Source organism: Haliotis cracherodii, unplaced genomic scaffold (genome assembly GCF_022045235.1).
Source record: "Haliotis cracherodii isolate W230 unplaced genomic scaffold, xgHalCrac1.p SCAF_6, whole genome shotgun sequence".
NCBI classification, from domain to species: Eukaryota; Metazoa; Mollusca; class Gastropoda; order Lepetellida; family Haliotidae; genus Haliotis; species Haliotis cracherodii.
Window position 1 is genome coordinate 14,396,319 of NW_027266319.1, and position 14,744 is coordinate 14,411,062.

General features: G+C 42.2%; 1 protein-coding gene across 1 annotated transcript in view; it reads left to right on the forward strand.

Moving 5' to 3' along the window:
• The window catches only part of LOC139446262 (protocadherin Fat 3-like), a 121,186-nt gene that overhangs the window by 64,450 nt on the left and 41,992 nt on the right, over nt 1-14,744 (forward strand). The window contains exons 30-37 of the mRNA XM_071227614.1: nt 886-1,321; nt 2,863-3,056; nt 4,462-4,704; nt 6,847-7,076; nt 9,018-9,204; nt 9,980-10,388; nt 13,045-13,235; nt 14,001-14,243. Coding sequence (XP_071083715.1) covers nt 886-1,321; nt 2,863-3,056; nt 4,462-4,704; nt 6,847-7,076; nt 9,018-9,204; nt 9,980-10,388; nt 13,045-13,235; nt 14,001-14,243 — 2,133 coding nt within the window. The remainder of the gene's footprint in view (nt 1-885; nt 1,322-2,862; nt 3,057-4,461; nt 4,705-6,846; nt 7,077-9,017; nt 9,205-9,979; nt 10,389-13,044; nt 13,236-14,000; nt 14,244-14,744) is intronic.

Genomic DNA, 14,744 nt, shown 5'->3' on the forward strand with positions numbered 1-14,744 from the left:
CAGCAATATCACGACGGGGGACACCAGAAATGGGCTTCACACATTGTACCCAACCAAACATTAATAACGGTACCGTTTTGTAAACCATTGGTTCAGATGTTTAGAATGAAGTTTTTTTACAGGTGAGTGAGTGAGGTGGGTTTAAGGCCGCTTTTAACAGTATTACAGTTATATCACGGCGTGTCAGCTTAAAGTGGGAGGAAAGCCCGAAGTGATGCAGGTCTCAGACGTTTACCACTTCGGTGAAACCCACGGATATGGTTCTGACAAACCAAGAAACATAATCGGGGTGAACCGGGATTCGAACCCACAATCATAGGTTTATTTGTATTTTCTTGTCAATAACATGTGTATTTTATCGATTGACCTGACAAAGTTGATAGTTTATGTTTTGTCAGGTTACCGGTTCACATGATATATGACAAAATGTTATATCTATTGTATATTTCCAACTGGACTCCACAATCTCTCTAGGAACACCTATTTCATCACTAAAAATAACAATACGAGCACCCTGCTTGGTGTCGTTGAGTTCACTATTATGGTACACCAGTGAACACCGTGAATATCCAGGTTAGAGATGGTCTTCAGCAACCTTTGCTTGTCGTAAAAGGTGGTGACCAACGAGATCACGTGGTAAGGCTTGCTGACTTGGTTGAATCATGTCATCTATCACAACTGCTTAGATCGAGACTCATGATGTCAATCACTGGAATGTCTGGCCCAGACTCAATTATTTACAGACCGCCGTCATATAGCTGGAATATTGCTGAGTGTGGCATTGAACAATAAACAAACAAAACTTGAGATGAAAAATATCAAGTATTCATCGGTTTTAGTGTTACGAGGTTTGATGGCATCGCTGTCAACGTTATCTGGTTTCAGACGCAGGCAGCATCACCCGCGGCATCTTCTCTGTTACCCAAGACACCGGTATTCTTAAAACGGAATCCTCATTCCTCGATGCCTCATTTAAAGATGTCAAACACTTCACTCTGGAACTAAGAGCCGCTGATTCTGGACAACCACCAAAAAATGTCCAAACTTTCATGAAGATTTTTATCGATCCTCCAAAGGTTGACCCAGGTCCGACATTCAGCGAGTCAGTGTACAAGCTGAAGATTGTTGAGAATACTACTACTGGGTTTCCTCTGCTCAACCTCTCGATCACGTGGTCAGGGGGAGATAATCAAACACTAGAAATTGAAGAACAGGTGGCGCTTAATCACCCAGAGAGGATATTTGGTTTTGAAAATGAAAGTTTGGTACTCCTGAAGAAACTAGACTACGAGAAGACAAGAGTTCACCTTCTAACAGTGAGGTGAGTCTGTACCAAGTGAGTGAGTGGGTGAGTGAGTTGTGTTTAACGCCGTTTTTAACAGTATTCCTGTTATATAAAGGCGTGTCCGCTTAATGTAGGAGGAAAGCCTGAAGTGATGCAAGTCTCAGAGGTTTACCACTTCGGTGAAACCCACGAGCACTGGTCTTGTGCTGACAAACCTAGAAACATAATCGGGGCAAACCGGGATTCGAACCCACAATCATAGGTTTCCGGCTTGCCCAAGGGACGCAAGTTAGCACAGCTAATCGCTGCGCCTTAGACGACTGGGCCACCCGTGTCCCCTGAAGAACCAAGACAACGAGAAGACTATAGATCATTCTCTTACTACTGAGTGAGTTTGAAGTCATAAATTGTATTGTATGCATATACTGTTAGATCCGGCGCAAAGGATAGTACTTTATGGCCATTTAAAAATCTAATGTAGTCCTTTAATGGTTTGTGTTAGTAGCGCGTGCTGCCCCTAGAGTAGAACACTCTTACATTTTAGCGTACACCTGGTGTCATCACTTTTTCAGAGATATTAATAAAAGATAGATACGTAATATCTTTACAACCAGGGCTTCAAAACAGACAATTCTCTTCTTAATGAGCAAGATCTAAAACACATTTATGACCTACAACACATCACTTTTAATATATGCAGTGGACGATGTCTTATTTGGTGAGTGAGTGAGTATGGTTTTACGCGGCTTTTAGCAATATTCCAGCATTATCACGGCGTGGGACACCAGAAATGGGCTTCACACATTGTACCCATGTCGGGAATGGAACCCGGGTCTTCGGCGTGACGAGCAAACGCTTTAACCACTAGGCTAACCGACCGCCCCTCTTATTGGGTGTAAAGCTGAAGACTAATTGTGTGTTCCGGCATTTCTCGGGAACAGAATATTTAAAACAAAGTCTCAAGTCGTCCTCAAATGATTCTTCTCTTTGGGCAACGGGGACTTAGATGAACCAGTCGTCTAAAGCGCCTCAATTCTTTGTGTAGAGTTGCGTCCCTTGGGCACGCCAGAAACCTATGATCGTGGGTTCGAACCACGTTTCGCCCCTTTTATGTTTCTAGGTTGTCAGCCTCATACCCGTGCTCGTGGGTTTCACCGAAGTGGTAAATGTCTGCGTCCACTTGGTCTTTCCTCCCACCTTAAGCTGACACGCCACGATATAACTGGAATACTATTCACAGCGGCGTTAGACCCGTGAAGATCCGGGTTAGGGCAGGTCTTCAGCAACCCATGCTTGCCGTAAAAGGCGACTATGCTTGTCGTAAAAGGCGACTAACGTGATCGGGTGGTCAGGCTCGCTGACTTGGTTGATGCATGTCATCGATCCCAATTGTGTGGACTAATGCTCATGAATTCAATCACTGGATTGTCTGGTCCAGACTCGATTATTTACAGACCGCCGTCATATAGCTGGAATATTGCTGAGCGAGGCGTTAAACAACAACCAACCAACAACAGCGGCGTTAAACCAAACTCACTGACTCTCTCTATAAGTAACAGAATGTGATGACTTTCCAGAGCAACAGATGGTCGAGGCTCCTCAATGACACGGATACTTTTGCAAGTCGAGGATGTCATCGATGAAGCGCCCGTCATCACAGTTAAAGAACTCAACAGCTTACCGGAGGAGTTGCCGTTGATGACCATTATCGGAAGCCTGTTTTCAGTCACAGACGCTGACGTTAACGACAAATTACATTATTCTCTGACAGGTAAGATAAGATTATTTACACCTTTTCTATCCTTACCATCTACAGTGTTATTTATTTTCTCGATGTTAAAATTACCAAACAAACCATTGGTATCTCTACACTTGTGTGAGGATAAGTTATATATTACATATTTTATGCCTGCAAGTAATCGGGGGTTCTTTGTAAGAATAATATATACATGTAGCAATCATTATCCTATGAAATATGAATGAGTTTGGCTTAACGCCGCTTTAGCTCATGTAATTCGCGGCGTGTTAGCTTCATGTGGTAATCTTCCCAAGGCAAGGGATTTAAATGACTATAAAAGTCCAGTTTTCACCCTAACCGAGCTTGGCATGAATTTCTGGGCTCGATCGCAACGCCTATTACGAGTCATGTCACTTCTATGTTCTTCTGGGGGCACGGGTGGCCCAGTCGTCTAAGGCGCCGCGATTCGCTGTGCAGAGTTGCGACTTTGGGCACGCCAGGAACCTATGATTGTGTGTTCGAATCCCGGTTCGAACCGATTGTGTTTCTAGGTTTGTCAGTACCATACCCGTGCACGTGGGTTTCACCGAAGTGGTAAACGTCTGAGACCTGCATCACTTCGGGCTTTCCTCCCACATTAAACAGACACGCCGTGATATAACTGGAATACTGTTAAAAGCGGCGTTAAACCCAACTCACTCACTCTATGTCCCTCTCATATCACTTGCATTTGCTTCAAATAAAACGGCGGCTCCAAGTCAAGACGATCTGATCTATAATCAGACACTAAATTGTGATAAAACGGGTTTACTTCGCGAAGTGCATCAAACCACGTGAGCACCTTAATTAAAAACATTGACGTCGAGTTGGCGGTATACATGCTTTGCAAATCCTGCAATTGACGGAAATCTGCACGGCATTTACAAACCAGATTTCGATTTCGTTCCGCGATTTTGATTGGACTATGCTTAGACTCGTTAGTCCAGCCAAAATATAACTCCATAATTCCAGCCTAGTTCGGCAAGGGTGGAAACTGGACTTTTATAGTCAGTTACTCCCTTGCCTCGGGAAGATGTATGTGGTAGGAAAACGGTGCTGACAAACCTATAACATAATCACACTAGGTTTTGAAACCACGATCATAGGCTTCTGTCACGAATAAGGGACACAACTCTACGCAACAAATTGGGGTTGTGAGGGGTCATCCTTTGACTAATAATAGCATGGGTAATAACTTGGGGAAGTGTTACATTAAAACTTGGAATGCTATTGAGGTACATTTGGATCTAAATATTGGCCACTCGAAACGCCAAGATAAATCAATGTATGATCACCAGCTGTTACGCTTGTAGTGATGTAGGTGATATTGCTGGAATATTGCTGGAATATTGCTGGAATATTGCTGTCAGTGGTGTAAAACCATGTTCACTCACTACAGGTTCAGACAGCGGTTATTTCGCCATCCAACCTACCACGGGCCTACTGGCCGTGTATCGGGCGATGAACGCTGATGGTCCCAAGGGCATCCAGATGCTAGACAACATCACACTAGTGGTCACCGACAGTGGGGGGCTGACCACTACGGCTAACTTGTCCATCCGTATCACCAATGTTAATGACAATTCACCGAGCCTAGGGAAAGCATCTTTCTATGTCGGCATCAAGGAAAATTCGCCTAAAGGTTGGTAACATGCCTAGATGCCTATCGTGTGGAAGTGTATAATTTGACACACTGTACAGATGAGATAGAAGTCCGGTTTGGAATGGCTTCTTGAAATTAGCATATAATAACTACTATTATTGATATCAGTGGTTCTCTTCGGAATGTTAAGGAAAGTAAACACTATACATAAGGTTAAGGGAACAGACCCCTCATTTAAAGTTTAAGACATAAACCCCTTGTATACAGTTTAAAACACAAACTTCTAGTTTACAGATTAGGACACAAGCCCTTTACAGTTACAGTTTAGGTCACAGACCATAACAATACAGTTGAGGTCACAGATCATTACTATACCGTTTAGGTTACAGACAATTACTATACCGTTTAGGTCACAGACCATTACCATACTGTTTAGGTCGCAGACCATTACTATACAGTTTAGGTCACAGATCATTACTATACCGTTTAGGTCACAGACCATTACTATATAGTTTAGGTTATAGACCATTACTATACAGTTTAGGTCACAGACCATTACTATACAGTTGAGGTTATAGACCATTACTATACAGTTTAGGTCACAGATCATTACTATACAGTTTAGGTCACAGACCATTACTATACAGTTTAGGTCACAGATCATTATTATACCGTTTAGGTCACAGACCATTACTATACAGTTTAGGTCACAGATCATTACTATACAGTTTAGGTCACAGATCATTACTATACCGTTTAGGTCACAGATCATTACTATACAGTTTAGGTCACAGATCATTACTATACTGTTTAGGTCACAGATCATTACTATACAGTTTAGGTCACAGACCATTATTATACAGTTTAGGTCACAGACCATTATTATACAGTTTAGGTCACAGACCATAACTATACTGTTTAGGTCACAGGCCATAACTATACTGTTTAGGTCACAGACCATTATTATACAGTTTAGGTCACAGACCATTATCATACAGTTTAGGTCACAGACCATAACTATACTGTTTAGGTCACAGGTCATTACTATACTGTTTAGGTCACTGACCATTACTATACAGTTTAGGTCACAGACCATTACTATACAGTTTAGGTCACCGACCATAACTATACTGTTTAGGTCACGGGTCATTACTATACTGTTTAGGGCACTTACCTCTTATTTACAATTTAGGACACAAACCATGATTACTGTACAGTTTAGGTTTAGTTTACCCAAACACCGAGTTAACAGTTCCGATCACAAGCCACTACTTTACACTATACACTGTGTTGTGGAGATGGAGGGCTCGGTTAGGATGTGGATGGTGGCCTGTGTTGTGGAGATGGAGGGCTCGGTTAGGATGTGGATGGTGTCCTGTGTTGTGGAGATGGAGTGCTAGGTAAGGATGTGGATGGTGTCATGTGTTGTGGAGATGGAGTGCTAGGTAAGGATGTGGATGGTGTCATGTGTTGTGGAGATAGAGGGTTAGGTTAGGATGTGGATGGTGTCCTGTGTTGTGGAGATGGAGGGCTAGGTTAGGATGTGGATGTGGCCTGTGTTGTGGAGATGGAGGGCTAGGTTAGGATGTGGATGGTGTCCTGTGTTGTGGAGATGGATTGCTTTTTTGGGGCATTTGCTATCATATTATTCCTGATGTGGTATTACACTCATTCAGTCAATATTCCGTTTTTTCCAGGAAAAGTGTTTTTATTTATATCATATTGTCTAAAGCTGCAGTCAGAAATATAATGCATCTGTTTTACCAATTGGGTCGATGGAACACATATTTTAAAAAAGAATTAAATTCAAAATAATATTTTTAAGTGCCATCTTAGTAGTAATGTCGAATGTCGGAAAGATAATACCATATGTTGTTTTTAAAAGGAATACGTCATTTCCTATCTGGAGTTCCGGGTTAGAATTTGCCCCCAGAAACCTACGTACAAGGCGACTTAACGGATTAGATGGTCAGGCTCGGTGACTTGGTTGCTTGTGTGGCATGGTATCCCGGTATACCCCCGCGTACATGGTTGCTCACAATGTCAGTCACTGGATTGTCTGGTCCCCACTCGATTTTGACGTTAAAAAAAACAAACAAATCCTCTGACTCACACCTCGTCAAAAACTCATTTTAATTAAAAAGAACAGAATAACATCACATGATTCCAAATCTATTTCAGATACTGAGCTGTTATCGCTTAATGTGAGCGATGCTGACATTCCACACTCGAACATCTCAAACTTTAACATTGTATTCGGATCTGGTAATGAACTGGGAATATTTTCCGTCAATGGAAATGTCATCACAGTGAATGGAGAGCTGATCGACTGCGAGTCCACGACCAACACGAAGACGCAATACGTCCTCCCAATTCTAGTACAAGATTCTGACCCGTATGGGAGACCCAGGGTTGGTGGGTCGTTTCTATTTATCAACGTAAGTCTTAGTCTGCGACACTTCTTTCGGTAGAAGGATAATTACTAATCATTAGGTTCTCTACATACTGAGGAGCATGGGTGGTCCAGTGATTTCTATTTACTATGCAGAGTGGTGTCCCTTGCCTACTGGATATCAGCATTTCCTTTTGGGTTGTCGGTCTGGACCAATCTGGCACTTTTGATGATACTTTGTGTTATTACACATATCACCTATTGCTAAAAGAGGGGCGGTCGGGTAGCCTAGTGGTTAAAGCGTTCGCTCGTCACGCCGAAGACCCGGGTTCGATTCCCAACATGGGTACAATGTGTGAAGCCCATTTCTGGTGTCCCCCGCCGTGATATTGCTGGAATATTGCTAAAAGCGGCGTAAAACCATACTCACTCACTCACTCACTCACTCACTATTGCTAAAAGAATTAACTATAAATAACCGATCACGTCAGGTGAGTAAATGAAAATGATTTTACGCCGCTTTTAGCCAGAAATATCAAGGTAAAGGGGACACCAGATGAGGGCTTCACACCTTCAAATCTTGTGAGTAAGTGAGTGAGTTGGATTTAACGCCGCTGTTAACAGTATTCCAGTTATATCGAGGCGTATCAGCTTAATGTGGGAGGATGTTGGGGTGGGGAAGGGGCTGTCGTCAATATCGCAACTTACCCGAAAGTTTGGAATTTCACAACTGTGGGACAAGTACCATCAAACGGCTGGGGTTGCAATGAGATCTGGCCTAAAAAACGACCAAGAACGTCTCTTTAAAATTATATTTATTGCGCAAAAGGATTCAAAATCTCCTTTGAATCTTCCACACACTAACAGAGAGGCGAGTTCCAAAATCTTCCGTTATAAACCGGCGCTACGAAGCCCGACTGAAAGCAAGGCGTCCCGTGAAGGATGTGGCCCTAACGGCTTACCATAGGTGGCAAAGACTAGGGTGGGCTGAACAACCCCAGGGACGGGCTGTGCACCAATGGCGTCACACCGTGTTAACAGACAAATCATGGTTTTTGCTTCCGAGTCATAGCTGTCCTTAATAGATCGTCTGTGAGATGTTCTCGGATGGAGTGTGAACGGAGACCAAACACCTGCCAACGTGACCCAGCTTGGGGTAGCTCTTCAGGCGGAATGGCGGGCAATACCAAGAGCAACCATACCCTTGTTAATCATCAGTATGCCACCAAGGTGTCGTGCATGTGTCGCCTAACATGGTTGACAGTATCACCATGGTGATCTACTCGCCCGAAATGAATTTTGCAGACATTCATCGTCATTACTCCTCCACTGTCATTTCATCAGTTCCCCTATTTTTTGTCGGTGGTATACATTCGTCACCACTCGCCCCTTTCCGTAACCTGAAAGAAGAGCTATTCGGCTTGTCCCGGAATAACACGAGTTGGTCACGAATGGATGGTATAGTTTGAAAATAACCCACTACCATTAATGCTATGGGATAATATAAATTTATTTTGAAAATATAAATGTTTCAGAAAATACTGATAACGATAATTGTTCGCATGTTCAGTGCGGGGTAGACTATGTCTTCGGCAACCTATGCTTACCGTAAAAGGCAACTATGCTTGTCGTAAGATTTTGTTTGTTTGTTGTTTAACGCCGCACTCAGCAATATTTCTCTTACGACAAGCATAGTCGTCTTTTACGACAAGCATGTGTTGCTGAAGACCTATTCTAACCCGGATCTTCTTCGGGTGGTCAGGCTCGCTGACTTGGTTGATCCAATTGCGTGGATCAATGCTCATGATGTCAATCACTGGATTGTTCGGTCCGGCGTTAAGCAACAAATAAAACATGTCCTGAAAAAAAGTGTTGTGAAATAAGAAAGCCGTGCGACTCGTTTGGTTTTAACAGTGACGGAAAACTTATTGTCACGTTATTTAGAAAGTATACCTTTCAGGTGATTCCAGTAAATGAGTTCACACCTGTCTGGCTCCTCCCGTTCAACAGCAGTGAGAAGATATACCTGAATAAGACATTACTGGACTCGGATGATATCGGTACCATTGTCACTAGTGTTGAAGCCTCGGATGAAGATTGGGGGAATGATGGCATAGTCCAGTATGGAATACTGAGTGTAGTTGATGGTAAGATCAAGGCCATTTATGTTTTTGCATTAACCTATCATACTAATCTCCTTCTATTAGATGGTAATTTGCAATTTGAAACGCAAAGATTATCCCAGAAACATGTCCTTATCATACTAATCTTTGATTCTTCTATTAGATGGTAATTTGCAATTTGCAACGCAAAGGTTATCCCAGAAACATGTCCTTATTATACTAATCTTTGATTCTTCTATTAGATGGTAATTTGCAATTTGAAACGCAAAGGTTAACCCAGAAACATGTTCTTATACTAATCTTTGATTCTTCTATTAGATGGTAATTTACAATTTGAAACGCAAAGGTTAACCCAGAAACATGTTCTTACAGAGATTGACCCGTGAAGATCCGGAGTAGAATAGGTCTTCAGCAACCCATGCTTGCCATAAAAGGCGACTATGCTTGTCGCAAAAGGCGACTAACGGGATCGGGTGGTCAGGCTCGCTGACTTGGTTGATGCATGTCATCGATCCCAATTGCGTGAATCGATGTTCATGATGTCAATCACTGGATTGTCTGGTCCAGACTCGATTTTTTACAGACCGCCGTCATATAGCTGGACTATTGCTGAGTGCGGCGTTAAAGAGAGTGTGCGTGAGTGAGTGTGTGTCAGTGAGTGAGGGAGTTCGTCTGTGTTCGTGTGTTATCCAATGAATCAACTTTCCATATATATATATAAATCCCCCCACCCCGAAAATCAAATGGTCAATCCCGTACACATAACAGTTATAGTATTATTTTTTCATTTTATTGTCAGATTCCGGCAATAATGCAAACGAGCTGTTTCGAATAAGTGCAAGAACAGGAACACTTCTATTGGCCAACGTACTTCTCGGTGTTGCCAGTGGGACAACCTACAATATAACCTTCCAGGCTCGAGACAGAGGTGACCCCTTCAGATCAATACAGGGAGAAATGAAAGTGTATGTTGAGTCCTCCAATAGACCCCCACGGTTTCTTCAGGACTTGTATCAGTTCGACATCTCCGAAGACAGTCCGCTCCACCAGCCGTTGTTCAACCTGACGGTGTATGATTTTGAAAATGCCAACTTGACATTTAACATCACGGATAACGGGAAGGAATTCTTCTCTTTTGCTGGTGCGAATCTCGTGCTGGTCAGCAGGCTGGACTTCGAAGACAAGGACACTCACACGATAACAGTATGGTATGTTGAATAAAGTGGAAATAACGGCGAGCAGGTATTTTGTTCAATAATGTGTAAGTAACGGCGAGGTAGTATTTTGTTCAATAATGTGTAAGTAACGGCGAAGTTGTATTTTGTTCAATAATGTGTAAGTAACGGCGAGGTAGTATTATGTTGAATAACGTACAGTATCGGTAAATTAATACTTTGTTGATTACTATGTAAGTAACGGTAAGATAATACTATGTTGAATACAATGGAAGTAGCGGTAAGTTAATATTTTGTGAGATACTATGGAAGTAGCGGTATGTTAATATTGTGTTAAATCCTATGGAAGTAACGGTAAGTTAATACTATGTCGAAAACTTGTAAGTAACGGTCAGATAATACTGTGTTGAATACTGTGGAAGTAGCGGTAAGTTAATATTGTGTTAAATCCTATGGAAGTAGCGGTAAGTTAATACTATGTCGAAAACTTGTAAGTAACGGTCAGATAATACTTTGTTGAATACTGTGGAAGTAGAGGTCATGGGGTACTATGTTGAATACTGTGGAAGTTGCGGTCAGGTAATACATGTTGAATACTGTGGAAGTAGAGGTCGGCTAATACATGTTGAATACTGTGGAAGTAGCCTTCAGGTAATACTATGTTGAATAAATTACAGTAACAGTAACGGTATGAGTGTTTCGTCCGACTTTCATCGCTTCGGGCTTTCGTTGACAACGAATGCATCTTACCGACTTTCATTCATACAGACCCGGAATACAGAGTCAGAAAAACTCGTTACGCTTGTCTTGGGTGAAAAACAACACAACATATATTGAAGTAGGCAGTCATTTTGACAACTAGCAGACGACGCAAAGGAACCGAGTTATTTCCCTTTACTCCATGCATTCCAAGCTCCTTCCCAGCGCGTGCCACCTTCGTTACACTCTCGGTAACATCGCTGCCACCAGTGTGGGCGCGGCAATTACAAGAATCTTGAAATTTGCCCTCCAATCCCATATGTAGTAACGTTGATTCTTTTGTTTATGTTTTTGGGAATGCCATCATATTTCAGTTTGAAAAGCTTTACGACTGACCATGTTTTCCAGATGAATTTACTTTGTTGTTTTTATAATCAGATTGGTTCGAGATTGCAGACTAACGGAAAATCAACCCACTTCTCCCTTACATTCTTACTACATCAATAACACGATACTTTTTAATGAAACAGAAATTTAAATTGACAAACGAAGAAAGTAATTTAGCAGCGATAAGTGTATTCGGCGTCACGACAGTCGTCACTTGTTTGTAAACATAACGGTCATTCAGTTGCGAGTTCAACTCCAAGCATGGTTGTGGCCACCTATTCACAGTGGGGAGTTTTGACTGGTGGCAGCGATAGCCATTCGTGACCAACTCGTGTTATTCCGGGACAAGCCGAATAGCAGGTTACGGAAAGGGGCGAGTGGTGACGAATGAGCGATAGCATTAGAGAGCTCCGGGAACGTACTATCGCTGTGAGGAGCTTGCATGCTTTTGAAAAAAAACCATCGGTTATTTGAGCTCAACGATACTCATGTGAGATAAGAAAGTTACCTTAGGTGTGTTCCGATTGATTTCTCGGCGGGTGCATGAGCGGGCTACGAGGAACATAACTGTCTGCTCCTTAACCAATCAGAAGCTAGTATTTCAATGTAAGGTGAGATAATATGATAGACACCCAATCTCATTTAAATCAGATCTTAGTTCTCGCTACAGCTAAACAAAGATCTGAGGACATCCCATTATGGGTCACGTCAGACCGACCATGCGCAAACTTTGACCGACCAATGGAATGACCAATCAGAAGGCAGCGTTCTCGTGCTTTGCGGCACTAATTACAAATTGGCGACTAGGCTTCCAAACATATTTTGACAAATTCTCGATTACAAATTTGAAACCTGAACAAAAGAACATTCTGGAATGGCTAATGGATGGTCTAGATTGTATGGATTCAGTGGTTAATCCCGTAACTATCGTTCGGAGTAAAAGTTTTCGAATTTGCATGATTAGAAATCACATTCCGACTGTCACTTGCATAATCTGGTAAGCGATGCTCTAATTGGTCGGATGTTTTTGTTTAGCGGTAGCGAGAACTGAGGTCTGATTTTAATGAGATAGACAATGATAATGATAGACACCCCACCCTCTGTCAACGTACAGTGTGTGAAGCCCACCCTCGGTGCCGTGATATGGTTGGAATATTACATAAAGTAGATATCAAGAAACAGTCTGGATCTGAAAATTCAAGATAATTATCTTGCAGGCAAAGGTAACAGGTCTGGATATTGTGAACCACATGCACAGCTAAACGTGTGTTTGTTTGTTTGTTGTTTAACGCCACGCTCAGCAATATAGCAGCTATATGACTGGGGCCTGTAAATAACCGAGTCTGGACCAGACAATCCAGTGATTGACATCATGAGCTTCGATCTACGCAATTGAGATACGATGACATTCATCAAAGAGGTCATCAAATCTGACCCCCTGATCCCTTTAGTAGCCTCTTACGACAAGCATGAAGACCAATTCATACCCGGATCTTCAAGCGATTTAGCTCAATGTTAAGGAGTCGTGTTTTAGCGGGCACAGTTTTGAACATTTTTGTTTGTATATTGATGCACCTATCTGAATCCATTGTTTTGTATACAGTGTGTCCGACGGGGAGAAGTCTGATGACACAACACTGCTCATACGGGTACTCAATGTCTTTGATGAACCTCCCCGCTTGTCCGGAACCAATGCCTCTCTCAACGAAGAGCTTCCTCCCGGTTCTCTGACGGCTAAATTCTTTGTTGTTACTGATGGGGACATCGACGACAGGCATAATTATACAATAGAAGGTAATTGTATTATTTTTGTTTTTTAACGCCGAAATTTTCGTTTTCCTGTCTTGTGTGTCTGTGTTAACAAACTTTAATTAATCATATGTATTTACGAGAGAAACGTTGGGTATACACAGTCTGGAGTATTACGATTATCATTTGGCAAAGATAGAATATATATATCGACCATGGTCCTGAATAAGAAATAAAGTCTATTTAAAACGACAAGGACCTTTAATTAATAAAGGATAATCGGTGATACAGTTCGGGATATGAAGATCAGATTTTCTAAGTGAGTGAGTGAGTTGGGTTTAACGGCGCTTTTAACAGTTTTCCAGTTACATCGCGGCGTGTCAGCTTAATGTTGGAGGAAAGCCCGAAACGATGCAGGTCTCAGACGTTTACCACTACGGTGAAACCCACGAGCACGGGTATGGTGCTGACAAACCTAGAAACATATTCGGGGCGAACCGGGATTCGAACCCACAATCATAGGTTTCTGGCGTGTCCAAGGGACGCAACTCTGCACAGCGAATCGCGACGCCTTAGACGACTGGGCCACCCGTGTGATTGTCTAAGAGATTTCTACTTTCTAAAATACTGTTTTGCTTATGTGAACATGTATACCCGAACACCAATTAAATTGTCCTTCGTACTCTCACTTTGACAATAAAAATCAGAAAAATATATTTATTTCACGTTTTTGAACAACAAGCCAACCAACCAATCAACCAACCACACTCACTTACTCAAAGGTGCCACGATTTCAATCTTCTTTTACAGGAGATGACGCTCATTTCTTCAGCATTGATGGTTCATCTGGTGTGATGAGGATGCGGGAGAGGCTGGACTATGACGGACCAACGGGGCGGAAGTATCTGGACAATGTGACAGTGACAGTCACAGATCAGGGAGGACACAACTCCAGCGCACAGATATATATCACAGTCGTGGGAGTGAATGACAACCCACCCTCATTTGATAAGGATATATATGAGACGGAGTTTACTGAGAATTCGGAATCAGGCAGGACGTTTATGTTATTGTTCATTAATGTGATCACATTTATCCTTAAAACATCGTCGGCCATTGCTCACAAAATGAATCACTGGATTGTTAATTCAGTTGGGTGTCTCTATGAATGTTTATTGAGTGATAGTTCAGGCATACCAAAGCGGGGAAACAGGAGTGAGGTTCGCGTGTTGTACCTATGTGGGTAATCGAACAATTAGGCTAACCGTCTATCCATTATATACGTGACATGAAAACGTCTCCCCTTGTTTATTAATCCACGAGACAATATCAAACAGAGCAGCCAGTAGGACACATGTTTTTGTTCCAAGCATTTTAGGTAAACAGATTACTGTTAAGATGGCATAGTATGGCCCTGTTTAAAGTATTCTAATTTTTCTATGATGTATGTTCAAACATATTCTCAAATGTGGATCCCGTGAAGATCCGGGAAAGAATTAGTCTTCAGCAACCCATGCTTGCCGTAAGAGGTGTGATCGGGGGGTCAGGCTCTCT